The 14,443-nt window shown below is 44.0% G+C and overlaps 1 protein-coding gene across 2 annotated transcripts in view; it reads right to left on the bottom strand.

The window, feature by feature from the left end:
• Nucleotides 1-386: 386 nt before the first annotated feature.
• NEGR1 (neuronal growth regulator 1) overlaps nt 387-14,443 on the bottom strand; it is a 224,384-nt gene continuing 210,327 nt past the window's right edge. For both annotated transcript variants that reach the window (XM_027651572.1, XM_027651571.1), the window contains one exon: nt 387-13,542. In XM_027651572.1, coding sequence (XP_027507373.1) covers nt 13,418-13,542 — 125 coding nt within the window. In that variant the 3' untranslated portion in view covers nt 387-13,417. The remainder of the gene's footprint in view (nt 13,543-14,443) is intronic.

Raw genomic sequence — 14,443 nt, 5'->3', positions numbered from 1 at the left:
GGGCAGGTCGGACAGGGCTTGGAGCAAGCTGGGATAGTGGAAGGTGTCCCTGCCCATGGCAGGGTGTAGAACTGGATGGGTTTTAAGGTCCCTCCCAACCCAACCCATTCCATGATTCCATGCTTTCCTAAGAAAGCCACAAGATATTTTATGAGAACAAGTGCATTGGAGAAGGTTCTGGAGCAATAACTGAAATTGTCGCATGTCCTCAAGGTACTGCTGGAGTGGTGGCCCCACAGTGGGCAGAGGTGGTCCCCTGTCCCCAGGTGTCCCTTGAGCTGATCTCCTCCAGAGATGGCTTCAAGCCCCAGTAGTCTCCTTTGTAACTTCTGAAGGCTGGTAATTATTTTGTCTCACCACTGACTAAGCTGACAACTTTCTTTCCCTTTTCCACAATAATTCAATAACTTTTACATGTTCCTATGAAAGGGTGTGTTTACTTTGATTAGACAAACTGTGAATATTAAATTACAGTCTGTACCATTGAATCTGCTCTTTATCTTCTGCCCATTGTCATAGACCAATATTCTCCTTTGGGAAGGCATTTAAGCCTCTTCACAGTGATTGAAGGCAATGACTTACTTTTTGTATTCTATTTACACTGATCTCTATTAGATTTCCACAGGTATAAGAGCTTCCAATAGCAGGATCCCCCTTATCTGCAGATGTGGGCTCAGTAGAGGCAGCACATGGCACTCATGATCCCAGGAACCTGCTTCTCTGAGGGTATTGCTAATTATGTATGGTTAATTATGCAGTTTTAAACAGTAGCTCAGGCTTAGTCCACAGCCTTAACACGCACAGACTGTCAGCTGGCTACCTAGGACAGCACCCAGGGCCTTCTGGCTGGGTACAAGCTGTGCTGCACATCACTGGCCTTATTTGCTGAACTCAAATTCTCCAAGAGAGGTAAAAATTTGGCACAGCATTGGTTTAAAGCAACTTTCCTCTTACAAAAATGCACATAAACAGCCTTTAGAGTAACGAATTCTAATTCTTATATAATGAATTTCTAGGAAGTGCGTTATAAACAGGGTTGTTTCACAGCCCCAAGAACTCAGGTGAAGGGAGGAAGAGATGCCCTAATGCTGCTGCTGCCGCTGCACTGAGTTAGAGCTGGTTACTATTTTTTTGCATCTTCTCAGACGATTTTAGTACACATTAATTTCCCAAGCTCAGACAGACACCCTCATTTAAATTGTTGTATTATATGTTGGGGTATTTTTTAGCTGCTTTCCCATGCTGACACTGAAATATTGGGCCAGCTCTCTGCTGGCATGGATGTCTCTCCCAAAGCTTTCTGTGCAGACAGGAGCAGATGTTATCAGTGTTAGCTGTAAACAATCTGATGCTGGTGGCAAACTGAGAGTGGTCCAGCTGGAAGATCTTTGGAGGACACTAATGGGCAATTGCTCCTTGGATGTCAGCCTGTCCTTCTGAATAATGGAGGAAATCCTACTTACAGAGGCTACAAACCCTATCCTGATTTGGGCTGTTTTGCTCCTCCTCCTTAGTAAATCCAGGAGTCTTTCACAGGACATTCAAAGTTAAAGGAACCAAAAATAATATCTCCTTGTTGTCTCATTAAATCTGAAGTTGGTGAACTGCTCTGGTGAGTCCTGGCCCCTTTGGTTCCACACACAAGTCTGTTTATTGCATGAGGGATGGGACACTTGGGATGCTCTGGGGGTTTTCCAGCCTGAAGAAGACAATGGGCTGGCAAGGCTTCTTTGGGAAGCCATAGAGATGTCATGGAGCCCAAGAAATATAAATCCTTCAGTGGATGGAGAGCAGCCCTCTGGAAGGTCGCTGGGATGGTCACATTTTATTAGGTAGTTCCTCACTTTCTTCATGTGAGAGATTTCTGAAGCTAATTACAAAATCTTTACCATGAAATATTCAGGGACACTTATTTTTGAATACCTCAGGTTTAATTTAGGTTCCTTGAAATTTTAATATCTGGCTTTAATATTTAATGCTGCCCTGACAGGAGTATAGAAATTTAAAGTCTATCCTTTGAATGAAACAAATCCTGGATTTCTTTGTGGAAAAGGCTGAGATGGAGAGTTGAGGAAAGGGTCTGTCTTAAAAGGGTCCAACTCTCTCTTCTTTTATCCTACACATGTACATATATATGTATGTGAATATACTGAGCTTACTCTGCTCTAATTAAAGCCTCTCATTTATTACAGCATGGTACCTAAAAATGAGAAGTATTATGATATTTTTAGTGGTTTTTTTGTTTTGTTTTGTTTTTGTTTTTGTTTTTTTTTCCTGGGAGAAGGATTAGCAGCCCAATTAACAGACACCATTAATTCATGAACTGCATTTGAGGTGAAATGAGTAACACAGGCTTTGTGAAATTTGCTCAGAATCTTCATTAGAGTCAAGATGTATAAAAACAACTGGAAAAATATCATGAGCTGATGGGTTTTAGTGTTTAAGAGATCCTGGTAAACCTGTAGCTGGGTGAAAACTGGGCGAAGAAAGGGTTCTTGTTAAGGTCAGCGTGAGACTTGCCTGGAGGATTTTGCCACTGCCTCATTCAGAAGGCACAGGAAAAATATCCACTACAGGTTATGGAGCCAAGCTGCTGGGTGGTGAGTGTCAAAGAGCAGGAAAATATATGTGAATATGTAAAACAGCCCCAAAAAACTGTGCTCACAAAGGCTCTTTGTGAGAGAGACCAGGGGATGGATAATGGGGCTGATTGGGAAAAGCAGTTTGGGCCAGTTCTGTGCCTGCAATTTCCTGAGCTCATAATGACTGAGTGTCTTTATGGCCACATTTTATACACTTAGATGATCACCTTCCTAGCTTTTACTGCCAATCAGTCAGATTTCCATGGGGCTGATCTCATGTGCCATTATTCCCACAGGATAAGAGCCTGCACAGCCTCTCCCCACGTCAGCCAGGCTTTCTGTGCAGGTAGAGCAGGAGCAGGATGTCCCCAGGGATCCCCAAACCTCTGCCAGAGCTGAGTAATTATTTGAGACAACAAGATGTAATTGTCAGATACGAGGACAGAAAATCCCTGAAGTAATTTAAAATCCCTGTGTCTGCACACACTACTCAGAAAGTGCTAGTGGCTCCTTGGAGGGTGGAGCCAGGTGGGTGTCAGGCTCTGCTCCCAGGGAACAAGAGGCAGCACAAGAGGAGATGGCCTCAAGCTGTGCAAGGGGAGGTTTAGTTTGGATGACGGAAAATTTCTTCATGGAAAGGGTGGTCGGGCACTGGCACAGGCTTCCCGGGGCAGTGATGGAGTCCCCATAACTGGAGGGATTTAAAAGCTGTGTGGATGTGGCACTTGGGGACATGAGTTAGTGGTGGCCTTGGCAGTGCTGGAGAACAGTTGGACTCGATGGGCTCAGAGAGCTTTTACAACCTAAACAATTCCATGATTCTGTCTGACCTAGCTTATTCATCACAATGGAGAGAAGGGGCCAGGGATCAGCTCTAAGGGCAGTGTTGGCTTTTAACATCCTGTACTTGAGCTAAATCATTGTTGTAGGGTCCCTTCCAACTGCAGTATTCTATTCTATTCTATTCTATTCTATTCTATTCTATTCTATTCTATTCTATTCTATTCTATTCCATTCCATTCCATTCATCTTTTTTGGGGCCTTTTTTTTTGAGTGGCCATCCATACTATCAAACTAATTTGAAGGTTTCCAGGGGCTGTGGTGCAGCAGGATGTTCCTGTACAGACAGATTTGAGGTGGGATAAGGGTGAACTTGGCTTTTAAAGCATGATGGAACAGGAGACAAACTCTGTCCTTACTCCCATGGCAACTTTGCTAAAGTGATCTTGGATGGGGATTTGTCCCTATGAGAAGATACAGAAAGGGAACTCGGGGGAATGAGGAGCAATTCAAGGCTTGAAGAAGTTAAAGAAAAAGGAAGAGTGATGAGGCCTGATGAAAGAAATTCATTAGCCCCCGGCTGAATAAGGAACTGTGAATCTCTTTTAATGGAAGAGCTCTACCAGCTTGCAAAGGAGCAGATGTGCACACAAGACGGATAGTTGTAAATAGTCAAAATACTGTTTTTTGGGGCTTTTCCTGCTTTAGTGATTACCTTTTTTCATCTAAAATAAATCCAGATTGTGCATAGTCTGGAAAACAAAATAACAATATTTGGAGAGTGGGAGTGTTTATTTAACAGGTGGCTTATTTAGCAAATCGTTTACTCTTACAAAAATAATATTCCTGGAGTATCCTGGAGCGGTGGTTCAGAACATATGAGAGCAGGGAGGCATTTTGGGGGTTATTGCTTCATGTGGGCTTGGGCTGGGCTGGTTTAATTAAGAACATCTGCGGGAGCACTTTGCTAAGTGCATTTGCATAAGTTATTGATAAGAGTTGGGTGCTGTGTCTTTGAGAGCATCACCCTCCTCTGGGGGAGGTGGGACAAGGCAGGGGCTGTTTGCAGAGACACCGGGATGGGTTTACAGGGACACTGGGATGGGTTTTCTCTGCTGCCACAGAGCCCTGTGTGGGCAGAAGGTGGGTGGACTCCATCATCACAGAGGGACACCTCAGCAGGTCTATTTCCAGTCTCCAGTGGCATGGGATACCCATCCTTGAATGTGAATTTGACATTTGGGTGTTATTTCCTACTCAGGATGTTACGCCTCTATAGGATGTTCCCTCTAACAGAATGCTCTTTCTGTTATTTCCAGGAATTTATCCTGGAGCAGGGAAAAAAGGGGAAGATGCCCCAGTTGAAAAGGTGGAGGACAGGAGCTGAGAGCAATCCCAACCCTTCCCAGAATCTTGCCTAAGACTCATTTTTGATATGAGTTGCTCTTTGTCCCTTAGTCACCAACTCAAACCTTGGGGTTTGAGGTTTGCAGAAAATTTGGAGGGCTTTTAAGGGTTTGATGGATTTGGGATTGCAGGATGACTGGTGTCCCCCTGCCTGGTGCCAGGGAAGCTGCCATTACCACACTGGAGCGCAAACACATCCTGCTATAGAGCAAATATATATTCTTTACATGTCTCTACACTGGGTGTGATTATTGCACTGGAATTGGAGCTGAAAGTTGTTTTAATAACAATATTTTGAATATTCAAGGGATAATTACACACAGACTTGGCTCGCTCCCTCCAAGCCTTGGCTTTTGTTTTCAGATGGTGTCTCTCGACATTTAACAAATGACAAATGTGGGGTTTTTTTCCTAATACTCGTTTTATTCTTATTAACCCTTCCAAAGGCACTGGATCATCACTAGATGATCTTTGAGATTCCTTCCCACCCAAACCAGTCTATGATTCCATGAGGAAGTCACTGGCCTGGTACTGAGCAGTGCCTGCTTCACGACCCACTGGGGTATGTTTTGGTTTTGCTTTTCTGCCTCAGCCTGTAGAAGGGATTTCTTCCCACAATATTTGTAATCTATTGGTATATTAAAGCACTTGTCACAACTCCCAGGTTTTGCTAAAAGCATGAGCATTAAATGCAGGTAAAATACCTCTGATGACACAAGTCATGAACACAATAAAGTGATTATTAAATTATAGCGGCCTTAGTTCTTGCCATTCCTTTGAGGACTCATCCCGGTATTTACCATTATGATTTGTCATTTACAGCAGTGATGCCATGATTTTTGGGAGGAAGAGGAATTAGAAATTGACAAAGTCTGGAGGTGGGGGGGGAAGGTTGGGTTGTTTTTTTACCGGAATTGGCCAAATCAACACTCATAAAAGAGATCCTTGCTAAAGGGGCTGAGATGCCGAGTATGAGAGGCCTGACAGCAATTTTTTCACCTTTCACCATATGGCAAAATAATTACTTTGAATGTGCATCAGCTTCATGGGGAAGCAAAGAAATGAATTGTAATTCAAGATCAGTTTGTCAGGAAGACAAACACATTTTGAATGCCCAGAGGAAGGTCTTGTGTTCTCTGTGGAGGTCTCAGCTGAGAACCAAGACAAGTCTCCCATGGGCAAGACCTGCAGTGAAACCCTGTCCCTTCCTATCCTCTGGCAGGAAATTCTCCTTCTTCTTTTCCCTTTCCCCCTCTCTGAGAAGGTTGTCCTGGTGGCCACAGGGGACAACGGGAGCAGTTCCTCTTGCCACAGACCTGCCCAGAGACCTGCACGTGTTTAAACACATTTCAGGAGTATTTCAGTGCAAATTTCCCTACTCCCTTCTGTTCATTAACCTTTCCCGGAGTGCTAATTCTGCATTCAAACAGAAGGTCAAAGCCCTTAGCTGATTTATTTTCAGGAGAATTAAGTGACTTATCTGCAATATTCTGGAGAGAAATACCACGCCAGGAGACTCCTCAAAGCCTCTTGACTGTGCTGCCGCCGTCGCACTTCCTGAGGAGCCACAGCTGCTGGGGGAGCGGCTGTGCCGGAGCCGAGTCACTGAGCATGATTAACTTTGGGAAATTAATTTCTTAAATGTACTTTCTTACATCGTGGCCTTTTGCAAAAATGTGCTTAAGGCATTGAAACAGAGACTGAGACACTTATTGAAGCTCCCATGACAAAAATCGATAGACTGGAAAAACTCAGGTGTCTTTTCCACACCATGTCTCATCAGCCATCCCTGCCCTGCTGCAGCTGATGGAAGGGCACTGTCCCCCCACCCCACCCTCAAGGGTGGCAGAGCGGATGTGTCCAGCTTGGGGAGGGAAGTTTGGCTGAGTCAGAAGGACTTCACGGAGCTTTCGGGTTTGTTTGGGTTGAACTCAGAGCCCTTCTTGTTAGAGAGGGTGAGAGCTCAGACCTCAGTGCACAAGGAAGGACACTCCATTGTCTTTGGTGACTGCCTGATGCCTGGTTTTAAGCTCCATGCTACGGGTTGGGAGCTCAGTCTGAGAGCTGCAGCCTCCTCCTCCCGCTCTCCTGCTTTCCCCTTCTCTGTGGCTGGGGAGAGAATGGCACCGAGTGATGGAGACCAAGAGACAGGGATGAAGTGATGAGGACCAAAAGATGGGGATCAAGAGAAGGGGCCAAGAGACGGAGACTAAGAGATGGGAACCATGAGATGAGCACCAAAACAAGCACCAAGACACAGGGACCAAAAGATGGGGACAAAGAAAGGGGAGCCAAAAGAAGGGAACCAAGAGATGAGGATCAAGACACAGGGACCAAGGCTTTGGGAGCAGCACATGGAAAGGTGTCTTGTCCCATCACACCATTTGTCTTTCTGTTACTCATAACACAAAGCTGAGGAGGATTTGTGCACCTGTCTTGCTAGAAGTCATTTAGAAATGAGTCACAGGGACTTACGATCTGTAATTTTTAGCAAGTAGACATTAAATCCTCTTTATACAGAATATAGTGGCAAATTAGATCCATTGCTCCCCTGGCCCAGCGCCCCAGGCTCTCTGTTTTTAAAAGGTTGGGGGGGGGTGAATTTGCAGTAGTTTCCTCCGAAGTTAACTTGGTTTTTCCTTATGGTAATACATGTAAAAAGGTCAAGGATAATGAAGGAAACAGTGAATTCGAAGTTCTATGGAAGAGCAACTCAGCGCTTTTAGCAACTCACTTAGATGGGAGAGGAGAACCAGTTTCTTGAAGGTTTTAAAGCTTTCACAGCCTAATGAACTGAGCTGCCTCCCACAGTTTCTGCCGAACCCAAATTCCTGCCAGGAACTGTCTCATTAGGCTCAAGTGGCACAGCCAGCCTGTCCTGCAGCTCCCACTGCCTTTCGCTCTCCTGCCTGTGCCACGGCTCCACCTGGACTGACACATCCAAAATATCAAACACATCTGAATGGCTGCACCTCCCAGCCAGAATTAACCACCCTGAAGGAGAGAGAAGTCTGTTTCATATAAAAAACCTGGATACATATATACAGAATGGAGGGAGGGAAGCCTGGCCCTGCCATCTCATCCTCAGCCACCCACCAGAAATCAAGGCTGCTGCTGTTCCAGCTCATCTTGGAGGGTTATTCTCACTTGTGGTTCACATTTAAGTCACTGTCGTGGAGGTTAATGGGAGTGATGTGTTTCTGACTCTAATGGGGCTGAGAAGTGGAAAAACTGATGTTATTGCACATAAATCGTGGTGTGTAATGTGTGAATTGTGTTTTGGTTTGGGCTGAAAAATAATAAAGAGAGGGATGAATGAGCATTAGGAGAGAACAGATTTCCCCCTCTAGATACTGAGGAGAATATTCATCATCATTACAGGCAGTTTGTTATCTGGCAGCATAGGAAGAGGGTAGGAATAATGAGGACTCTAATATTTGCCTGATAAGAGGGGAAAGTCCTGTGGCTGTTGGGGCTGGAGCAGCAATGTGCTGTCCCCTCCTCCCTGTCCTTAAATTCTGGCTGCTGCAGGAGTGTAATTTATTCTGCTACTGGGGGCCAAGGTGTACCTACCTCCCACTGCCTGGGGCTGAGGCACTGAGGGACTGCAAGGAAATCCCTGTTAACTGCGCTGGTTTTCACTGCTGCTTGTGGGTGGTTCAAAGTTCACTGTGTGGGAGAACCCAGCGCTGTGCAGGGAGGGAGCCAAGGAGAAAGTCCCTCCTGCATTTCTCCCATCACCAGGATGGCTCTGGGCATAAATTGACTTAAAACCTCAGGGATAATTCAGGAGTTGTGGAGCAACTGTGCAATGGCTGCAGAGTGGCTGGGGACTGATGTGTACCCCTTGTAGGCCCCCTCAGAGACCCCACAGCCTCACTGAGCTCCTTCCCAGACAAAGGCAGAGCAGTCAGAGTGGGTGGGAATCATCCCCCTCACTCCCCCACCCCATCCTGTAATGCAGATTTTCATCCTACCCAGTGATGGGAAAGCTTAATATGCTCTAAAATATGAATGACTGAAAACTAAGCTTATGAGAAGTGGCAAATGTGCTGATCTCTGCATTTTTTAACATGAGAATTATCTAATAAAAAGGAACCTTGTAGCTCTTCATGAATTAGGCATAAGGGTATAGGAACAAACAGGTACGTGCTCAGCGCTGAAGGTGCCCCTGTAAAACCTCCCCTGCCCTTGCTCAGACAGAACTCTTGGAGCAGGATTTACTGAGAATCCCTCCCAAACCATTCCCAGACCATGTGCCAGTGCCTTGGCCTGGTCGTTTCCACTTAGATTATAGACTTTGCTGATTACAGAATAAATCCCCTCCCTTGCCCTCAAAGCTCAACAGAGGAACATAAATAAGGACCAAACCCAACCCAAATACAGGCCTGCCCCTGCCACGGACATGCTCATGGCTGGTCAAATTCAAAGCAAATTCTTCCCTCCCACACCAATACTGATCTGTCTGCTCTCAATATTAAGGCTGAGTGGAGAATTTTTAATTCCTGGGGTTTTTTTAAATTCTATTTTTTTGTAACATTTTCTTGTTTTAAACTATTTTGTGTTGCCAGTAGTAGCACGGGGTGGGGAGGTGGCCCCATTCCCACAGTGCTGTGGGATGGGGGCCCACGCAGGCCCCTCACTCTGCCCCAGCTCAGAGCCACTTGAGAGAGTTGAGTGTACAAGGGGACATCAAATGGGTCGTGCCAGGTTTTGAGTGGCACTACAGCCCCCACGGCAAGCCCTGCATTGCCAGTGCTGAAGTGTCAGGCTAAACTCCATACTTTTCCTAAACTTCCTCATATATATCAGTTTATGCAAGAATTTTAGAATTATTTAAGATTCTTTTAAAAGAAATGCTTTTTCTCCCCCCTTTTTTCTCCAAAGAAACAAAGCCTTCCATGGCAGCTGTGAAATTTGGATTATTTACCTCCAGACTGGGCATAAGTTTTATCCAGCCTTAGAAGTAAATGCATATTTAGTCTTTAAGGCATATTGTTTATCCATGTAAATACATATTTTGGTATACACATTCTTCATAACACAGTTCTGTGGACTCGATGGAGGTTTTGGTAGCAGAACATTTGCCATTGTCTATCTAGAACACTTGCTCAGAAAATGTGCAAAAAAGCAGCTGTCACTATGATGGGTTTTAACACTCCTGTGTCTTAAAAACAGCAATGATTCGAAAAAAAAAAATCTATTGAACAGTTTAAAAAAAAAGCTGTCTAGCTCTGACAGATCCTGCCAAGTTCTAAACCCTTGAGAAACAAACTGCATTTGTTGCAGAAGTTGTGAGACATCCTTTCATTGAGTATTAGGATCATATTCCCGACCAGCAGCGCCACTGCTCCGTGTGGCCCCAGAGCCATGGGGGTAGCAGCCCTGTGTTACTGCACAAGGAGGAACTTCCAGACTTTGGGGGTTCCCATGTGGACAACAACCTTGATATAAATATTCAGCTAAGCCATTTATTTTTTGCATTTGAAAGGTGGTAATAAATATAATATGATTTCCCCGACAGATATGAACGTTATGGGTCAGAACTTTGAAGAACATACACCCAAACAGTTGGCTTAAGTGCACCCCACAAATTACAGGGTTGGAACGAGATGGGCTTTAAGGCCCCTTTCAATCCATTCTCTCATTCTACAGTTCCTAAAATGTGAAATGTTGTGTTCAATTTGCAGCATGGCCCATTTTTGGAGAACACCCCGGTAAGTCCCAGCCTGTACAATCACCAGGTCACTGCACAGCATGGATTCACCAAGAACCAAGTGTCTTTATTTGATCCACTCTGCCTCCAGCTCCAATCCTGCCAAAACTGGGGTTGCACAGTCTCAGAGCACCTTCAGGAGACCAAACTCTACAGACCCCGAGGACAACCATCCTAGTGGCCTCACCCACCCCCAGGTCACTGCTGAGCACACAGCTCCCACAGACAGCAATCCCTGTGTCACCTAAGGAATGCCATTGGCACTTAGAGATATTTGGGAATTTGGCTGGATTTTTTTTCTTCTTTTTGGACTTGACAGTAATTATGTCCCCCCCAAATGAAAATTCAAACATAGGACTAAAAATCTTGTACCTGTCATCCAGTGGCTCTACCTGGTCCAAATGCAAACAGTCAACACTTAACTATATATTATCTTTCCATATTTAATAAATCTGCTGTTCATTCTGTTCTGTTGCTGAAAAGATCAGGTTCCAGATATCAGGGATCCCTGGAATGCAATTTATCACCAAAATGCAGGATCCGATCCAGCCACAGCATAGAACCACCTCTCAATTCCACATGAGATGAGGCATATGGTTGGGTTATCCCTATCCTTGGTTTTTCCTTCATCAAACTGTACTGCCACAATTCTTCCTGCAGCACCACTGTTTCTAGTGAATGGATTCTAAAATAGAGCACTTTAAAGCTGCAATACAAGATAGATCAGAATATCAGGGTTGTGTACAATATAATTTGAGCTGAATTTTTACCCTTTCCTTACAGAATGGATTTTGTCATGTTATTCCAGGTTTTAAAAAATGCCACAGTTCTGAAAATAGTAACTGCTTAGCACATGGCTGCAAATAACAAGAGACACAGTTCGGTCTGTCACTGAACATGCAAAGTGACCTGGGACATCTCCTTGGAGTCAACATACCTCTGTTTATGCCCTTTATCAGCAACTACAACAGATTCACTGCATATTCTGGCTGCACATTGGGACAGTAGATATTGAGTGTAGCAAAACTCAGAGTCCTCCTTGTCAGAAAAATGGGGTGTCTGTGCTGAGTTTGGGACTGCTGAGTATACCCAGGACTCAGCTGGTGCTGCTCTCTGCCAAAACCTGCTGTGAGGAGAATTAATGTTGTACTGTAATGTTTGTGTCAGCTACTGGAGCTCCTACACAGAACATGGGAATGATCATGGTGAAAAGTGGGGGCTGCCCCACCCCTGGAAGTGTCCAAGGCCAGGTTGGATGGGGCTTGGAGCAACCTGGTCTAGTGGAAGGTGTCCCTGCCCATGGTAGGGGGTGGGACTGAATGAGCTTTAAGGTCCCTCCCAACCCAAACCAGTCTGGGATTCTGGGATAATGGTTTTGTTATTCGTGTCATCAACAGCTGTTTGAGAGCAAGTCAAGATCTCTTGGGGTCACCAGGGGATCTGGGATTCAAGGACTGTTGGCCACAGTCATGTCCCAGCAAGTCCCACAGATGGCAGTTTGAAATCAGGTGTAAACTGTGAGCACATTTCACATTAACACTGCCCAGGGGTTTTAAAAAATAAAAGCAACATTATACACTGTTTTGAAACTTGATCCTCATGGGCTGCAGGACTAGGAAATGGTGTGTGGGGACTGCCCTGCTGGGGGAGGGACCTGCACAGTGTGAGCACAAGTCCTGCCTGGAAGGATGATCCTACCGTGGACGGCAACATGCACTTCAGTACCATTCCTGGAGCAACTTCCTTTTAATAGATATATGTATATATATAAAATTCTGCTTGATACTTCATGTATTTTCAGATATCTAATATTTAAAAGCATCCTTTATCATTGCTAAATTAGCCAAACCAGTACAAAATTAAGTGCAAGAAAAATACCAATTCCCATCAGTTTTGCCAGTAATACAAAAGGGGACGATTCAGCTTCTGCCATTTACAGTCATGTAGGAATTTGGATTTAGGATGAGTACAGGAAACCTTCCTACATTCAAAAGATGCCTCAAAATAATTTGTGTTCTGTTTTGTAATGGGAAAACTAATTTTTACAGAGATCACCTACTGGTTAGTTGTGGTGGAGGTAAAAACAAAAAGGACTTGGTGCTACCCTCGACCTAAACCCTGTGTCTGGAGCAGCTTCTGGACCCCCTGGGGATGGCAGAGGAGGTTTTCCTTGTAGTCTGTAGCACCTTCATCCTCAGCTAGAGATTTCTTATGCTCAAAAGGATGCTTTAGCATTTCCCAAACCACATTCCAGATTTGTTGGAGAGGAAGAGGAAAGTCGTGTTTTATGAAGGCACAACCATGCTGAATTTGCAGGAAAAAGGGTAGAGAACAAAAGCAGTACTGCACAATGCAGTTATAATACAAGGCTCATTCTTGAAACCTGAATATCATGCTAGAAGAAAATCTAGATATGTGTAATATTTTGAAGAAGTACTTTGAAGGCAATATTATTTGATTTTTTTTTTTTTACTCAAAAAAGAACAAATGCTTCTGTGTAAATGTGGAGAGAATGGTGGTTGAGAAGGGAACTGAATGTTTGTATTGCAGCCTTAAAGAAGCACATTTTTACTGCAATATCCTTTTTTCATTTGTAAACTACAGTCTGCAACTCAGCAGACCATGACTGAATGCTTTTGAAAACTTGTCGATTACAAACATGAAATCACAATTAATATCCTCTAAAAGTAATTTCAGAGTTCTCACGTCTTAAAAAAGGACAATGTGTACTGCTTCACAAGGTAATGCAGCTAATCAAAAAAAAAGGAGGGGAATTAAAGTATTTACATAATGAGCAATTCTACAGAAGGCGATCATCCCCATGTAAGCACGGCTGATTATATCCCACGCTGCTTTTAACAAACTCTACCAGATTGGAGCCAGTCATCAGCACTCTCAGGGAATCCTTAAAAGCCTTTTATGGTCTTTACATTTAGTGCAGAATGATGTTCTTCAGGTAGAATATGCTACTGAGGGAGGACAGTGTCAACACAAGGTACCAGCAGGAGAAGAGGACTTCGGCGTCACCGGTGATCCCATACTGGGCTGTACTGGGAGCTGCAGAGAGAAGGAAAAGGGGTTCAGTGAAAATTCCCACTAAAATCTTACTTTTCATTAATTCTTCTAAGATAATACTTAGGGCAACAGAAGCATTCTCCTGAAAACCAGAGAAAACACTGGAAAAGCAGCCCAACCCTCTTGTCACCCTGCTCAGGGAATATTCCTGTTTGTTTAAAGAGGATAAATTGTTTTTAAGGCAAGCATTTAAAACTTGGGAGTACTTAGTGTCAGATGAGCGTTTCATTTTTAACCATCTGAATAACTGATCTGTTTCTAAGTTACTGAGCATTAAGATCTACAGTGAAAGCAATAAGAGTGGACTAGATTTAATTCTGTTGGAAAGCAACTCATTTCTTGCCTAAGTCTAAAAGCCAAAGTTTGACAATTTTGCTCAGCCAAAGACATTCCCATGTGTTTCTGGCCTCTTTGGAGAAATTGTATTTATTTGTTTACCATGAAGTCTTCCTCAAATTCCTGAGTAAATACACACTAACTGCATGCAAAGAGAGGGAAAATACAAGAAAAGTATAATCCTGAATTCCAAGTCTTGATCAGTCCAAACACTGGAACAGAAGCACCCCTTTTCCATCTGTACAGAACCAGTGCTATGAGATCTGTTGTTAATGTATGACATTTTATTTGGTGAAGAGTATGTGATACAACCAAAATCTATTTGGCTTCCCCCCACGCAGAAAGGTTCGGGTAATAAAACCAAAACAAAACAAGATTAAACTTGATTTTGCAGCTTAGTTTAGCAACTGATAACCGTGACTAACTGTGGGACAGGGCACTCTCCTCCTCTCATTAAAAAGGGGCTTTCTGGGTGAAGTCAGTGTGACAAACCAACCTTTAATTTATTACCAGACCCAGGCGAGGCTGCAGGAGCAAAGCACAGGTG

This window comes from Corapipo altera, unplaced genomic scaffold (genome assembly GCF_003945725.1).
Source record: "Corapipo altera isolate COAL_440 unplaced genomic scaffold, ASM394572v1 57, whole genome shotgun sequence".
Lineage (NCBI taxonomy): Eukaryota > Metazoa > Chordata > Aves > Passeriformes > Pipridae > Corapipo > Corapipo altera.
This window is presented reverse-complemented; position numbering and strand designations above follow the sequence as displayed.